We start from the raw sequence: 5,479 nt of genomic DNA, 5'->3' as shown, positions 1-5,479 counted from the left end.
AACAAAATAATAATATAAAGTTTATTTGAACCAGAAAGAAATACACTGCAGACATTGAGTCACACAAATTATGTAGGTACCTTAGAGTTTTATGGTTTAATTTTTAAACAATGATCCCTGTGATAGGTTAAAGCCTGTGTTACAGGGTTCATTCGTCCGTCTATATATTGAGACATACATATTATTGCTTTGAATTTACTTAAATTTATAACCACTTATTAAATTGACTGAAATAATTAATTGTAGAATTACAAAACAATACAATACATTACAATATACTTTTTTTAACACATATAAATGAGAAAGATTAACAAACATAGAAGATGAAAACAAGAGAGGAAAGAAACATTTGAAGGTTAAATTATATTTAACCTTTAAATTCGAATTATGAGTTTATCTAAATTTTCTACTTATTGTTTCCTACACATTAATATTATATTTGCGTATACTTTTTACCTACCTCCTTTTTAGATAGGTTGCTATCTATCTTTCATTTGATTGCCTGGTAGAGATCACTTATAAGTGATAAGGCCGCCTTCTGTGCCGTCTCTTCCTATTTGTTTGAGTATAAGTTTTGTTTTTGTATTTTGTTGGCAGCACAATAAAATGTTAAAATATATAAAAATATATTGTGTATTTATTAGACACAAAAACTCACTTTTACATCCAACATTATGTCGTGATGAATATATATATATTTGTCAGTTCTTGTCTACTGTTCAATGCTATTAATTCCGTAAGTACAGATTTAATAAATAAGGTTTTTAAACGAACGTAAAATAAATTATGCTGATACCATCAACTAAATTGTCTATTGTACGAGGTTGTCTGGAAGAAATCGCTCTAAGCGATAAGACCGCCCATTGTACTTAGATGTACGCTTCTATCTATTTGTCTCTTTTCTTTTTCTTTAATGTTAAATAAGTGCAATGAAGAATAAATAAATTAATTAACTGTCTCACTTTATGCACAGTATATGTTAGGTTTTTTTATCCTGGTGATCTAAAATAGGATAAATGAAACTCAATTATTGTATGTTCACCGACCCTTGATAAGTGCTGTGCTTAAATTAAATCCGTCCTTTAAATTGGGTCAAAATCGAGTCTAAATAAGTGACATACACATGTCATAGTCGGTTACACAAGCATGTTAAAAATGTCTCTACAATGGTTGTAATAACTTCTAGGTGCTGATGACGTTCACTTGGTGGTATAGTATTATATTATATATGATTTTTGTGATGACTCGACAGACGCACTTCTGTCTTCTTCAATCATCTGAAGTTTAAATAGCGTTAAGATTTTCTTCATCTCTTTTTCTTATGGCAAAAATTTATAAAGTTTTACTTAAAAATTTTCGATTACTGAGGCCGGATCACGGGTGGCTAGTGAAATCACGGGTGACCGAGACTCTAGGCTTTGCTACGTTATGGCAAAATGACGCGGGTTCAAATCCCGCCGTGGGATCACGCATTAACTTTTAGTCTTATACAATTGAAATGCTCATTTATACAGCATTTCAGTGGTATAACACTAAAATTTAAGTTTTTCTTTTTTACCATCCTCATCATGTCAATAACAATGACAATAAAAGGAATAAGCACAATGATCGAACCATTCATGCGTAATGTTGTAACCAAAGGAAATGTGAATGGCGGATTCATTTTTATACATAAAGATATGTGCTGTAAACATGTCACAAATTAACCTGTTCTGTCACCGACCTTCCTCAGGTACAACACCACAAGGTACAAATGGACCAAAAGGTAACAATTTCCTATCAAACGCAAAAAGAAACTCGTCAACCCCTTGAACGCCCACGAAATTATCGAGTTACTAACCGAAAATAAAAAAAATAATTTGATTTGAGAACCTTCTTAATTTTTGGTATTATCGGTGCAAAAATTTAAAAATGAGAATTAAGATCAAAAATTATTTATCCTTTCTTAACACTCAAACGCAAACTCAAACATTTATTTATTCAATTAGTATTACGAGATGTTTTGTTATTTCGTGGTTATATACTCCGCAATATTAATATATTATATTATTATAATAATTAGTAATTTATGGTATATTGTACTGTGTTGTGAATATAGTGAGTGTTTAATTGTTAATAATAAAGACGTAATTTCATGTATATTAAGTTGTTTTACTCGTATTATAAAAGCACTTTTGAATCTTCATAACATAGTTTTAACATTTACCAGCGGTTCGGAAAGCAATTTCTACACAGAAGAGCCGGCAAGAAACTTTGTAGTTGCTCTTTTAAAATAATGACAATTTTACATTTTACTTCCATATAATATATGATATGGACATAATAATTATGCCAAAGAACTGCTTCTTCCATATGCTGTAGTAGGCTCTCTGAACTAATATATTTTTAATGTAGTTTTTGAATTAACACTACTAAGCGATTAAATACTATGAGGAAAACATAACATTTACTATATTACAGTTGGTATGTATTAAAATTTCATAACAGAAATACTAAGAATATGATTATCTTTGAATACCTTATCGTCTTTATTATGCAAGCAGAGATTTAATGATATAAAGTGAATTTATATTGTCTGAAAGCTAGATTTAATTGTAGTATTTTTTGATAACACAAGATGTACCGAGCTCTGTTTGTCTGTTTCTTCGTTTGTTTCATTCAGGTAGTATATTAATTAAAACTTAGACCAATAGCATTCGGTTGAATTTCGAAGTGAATAGTTAAAGATAAATATCCAGTTTATTAAGATATTTTAATAATTGCTTCAAATGTAGAAGTAATTTCGATGAGACCATAATAAGCTGTTGCTTTTAAAAGAAAACTGTTTTCTACAAAATGATCACCGAAGGTCCGGGAAGGGAAGTCCAGAGAGACTTTAAAATACAACAACTTCATATAAATCAAAAAAAGAATCACATCAATCGGTTGAAAACCCACGGCGTTATCTTGATAACTTGTTTATCTTGATCTTGAAAAAAAGAGTAATCGAATATCTCTAATTACAAACCTAAGCATTTTTACAATCTTAACGTTCTTCTTTGTTTTCTTCCCTGCTATTACATTTCTTAAATACTTTTCAATCAACCAACACATTTATATAATTTATTTTTTTTTTTCATTTCTAGAATGTCATCAGCCAACCAATTGGTGCTGGTATAACCAACCTAAGTGTGAACAATCTGGCAAACAACGCGTTACTGGCTAACAACATGGCATTAGGAAATAATATAGCTGCCAATGGCATAGCAGCGCTTGGCAATGGCATTGCTGGCAACACGATAGCTGCTAATACGAACGCATTAAACGCAAACGCTAATAGCCTTTCATACGCTGGTCTCCCTATATCTGGGGTAGCGCCTATTGGTTATGGTGATATTGCTGTGGCTGGGGAAATTCCAGTAGGTGGTTCCACGGGTGTTGCTGGCAATGTACCAGTGATTGGTTTTGTCACGTTCGAGGGCAACGTGCCAGCGGGTGGCACGGTCACACTGGCAAGCAATTGTGGGAACAACCCTATTTATTGATTATATTGATGCGGATAATTTAATCCTGTTTTATATGATATTAAATTATTTTTGATATTTATGCCTATTGACTTATTCAAAAGATGATAATAAAGATGTGCATGTTCCATATACCCGGTCTAAGCGGTTCGACTCTACATTCTTTATTCGTACCGCAAGGAACTGGAACATGCTTCCTGAGTCGGTGATCCCTGACGGGTAATAATCTGGGGATCTTCAAAAGTAGAGTGAACAGGTAGCTTCTAGGGAAGCGCGCTCCATCATAGACTACATCTACGCTTATAAGCAGGCGAGATGGTAATCTAACTACATATACGCTTTCCTATCACACAATAAAAAAAAATGTAACATTTGTTTTAGAAAGCTGCTGCATATTTTTTTTTACGGGTTAGGGGGGCGTTTAATCGGGTTAGGGGAAATACCTGATTTCAATGTTTATTAATGTCTTATTTTAAAATTTACTGAAATGAAAACATTGACTCTAGTAAAGATACAAGTGCAACATGAAAAAATACACAGGTATTATAATAAGTATGAGAAACAGACAAATATAATTAATACTAGTTTAAGTATGAGAAATCATGATTTTTGTCATATGTTTTTGTGTCAGTGGTAGCTAGATAATTTTGTTTTGTTTTATTTATATATATTCTTAGCAATTAACACGTATTACAAAAAAATGTCCTTTAATCACGGTATCGCGCGCAAACAGTATGACCGACTTCGCTATTTCTTTTATTTTTTGTTGTTTTTGTTATTGTTAAAAATTTTACACAAAAAGAAGCAAGCATAGGTACATGATTTTAGAAATTTTCACTAACTTTTACTACTTCATGTCATTAGGCAGGATATTTCTTTATTCCAAAGCAGTAGTAAAATGTAGTTGTTTCTTGCATTCGCCAAAACAGTCTATGGTCACAGATAACATAATACTATATTATACTCTATGGTTTAATCTGTTTTTAAGTATTGTTCGGACATTACCCAAAGTATTACTTAATCTATTAGATAGTAGAAGTATTGCTTTACCCATAAAATATAACTTATAAATGTTTAAATTTTCATATTATTCTATTTAATCATTTTGCTATTTTTTATAAATTATTATAGACAAGTACAGTTTATAAAATTTTAAATAAATACAGTGTGGATAGCCAGAAATAAGAGCTTAGGTTTAATAACGAAGCGGCGCATTTAACCAGTTGATTCCAACAAATACGTACAGAGATTTTACCGTGCAGAGTACTCTATTTGCTTTTAATGTCTTATCAAATTTGTAACTGTTCACAAATATATTATATACTTATGTATGAATAGAAGTTGTTTCGTAGCGTAATAGTTAAGTGCCTATTTAGATTTAAGAGCGTAAATAGCTAACCATCGCCATAGAACTTGCAGCATTTTTTTATCTATCATAGTAATGTTAACTTGTCTTATCTTTCTATATATTCATGTGTTACGAACAACTTGGGAGAATTTTTTGATCGAGAAGTCGAAGAAGAAGCGAAAGACGCAGATTCTTTTCTTCAAAGAATTCTCATTTATATAACCTATGCATGCTATAACACTAAATGAAATGGTTTTTACCTATTTTAAAGTGTCCGTACCACAACCATACCCAGAAGGTAAAACGGGACCTCATTACTATTTTGCTATGCGTCCGTCTGGTATCTGGTCAGATAATTGATATTTTCAGAGATAAGGTATTTCTAATGCTGCTACAACAACAGATATGGAAAAAAATCTAGATTAAGCAACAGTTGGCTTGGACGGGATGGGATGGGACCAATTTTTTTTGCAGTCTATTTTTACGGAGTCTTTAGTGTCGCGAGTTCGACGCGAACTTGAACGACTTTTATTTCTGTTACTCCAAAAACCATGGTTGCTTAGCGAGAGGCGATCGACGCCTCCTTGGTACAGTGGTAAACGCGTGAGCGTAGAACCGAGGAGTCCTG

General features: G+C 32.1%; 1 protein-coding gene across 1 annotated transcript; it reads left to right on the top strand.

The window, feature by feature from the left end:
* Positions 1–1,753: 1,753 nt before the first annotated feature.
* Positions 1,754–3,524, top strand: LOC119836344 (chorion class A protein L11-like). The gene is made up of 2 exons (XM_038361645.1): positions 1,754–1,765; positions 3,126–3,524. Exons 1-2 carry the CDS (start codon positions 1,754–1,756, stop codon positions 3,522–3,524), a joined length of 411 nt encoding a protein of 136 aa, XP_038217573.1.
* Positions 3,525–5,479: the final 1,955 nt, after the last annotated feature.

This window comes from Zerene cesonia, chromosome 24 (assembly GCF_012273895.1).
Source record: "Zerene cesonia ecotype Mississippi chromosome 24, Zerene_cesonia_1.1, whole genome shotgun sequence".
Lineage (NCBI taxonomy): Eukaryota > Metazoa > Arthropoda > Insecta > Lepidoptera > Pieridae > Zerene > Zerene cesonia.
The sequence above is the reverse complement of the archived record's forward strand: the minus strand, read 5'-3'. Positions and strand labels throughout refer to the sequence as shown.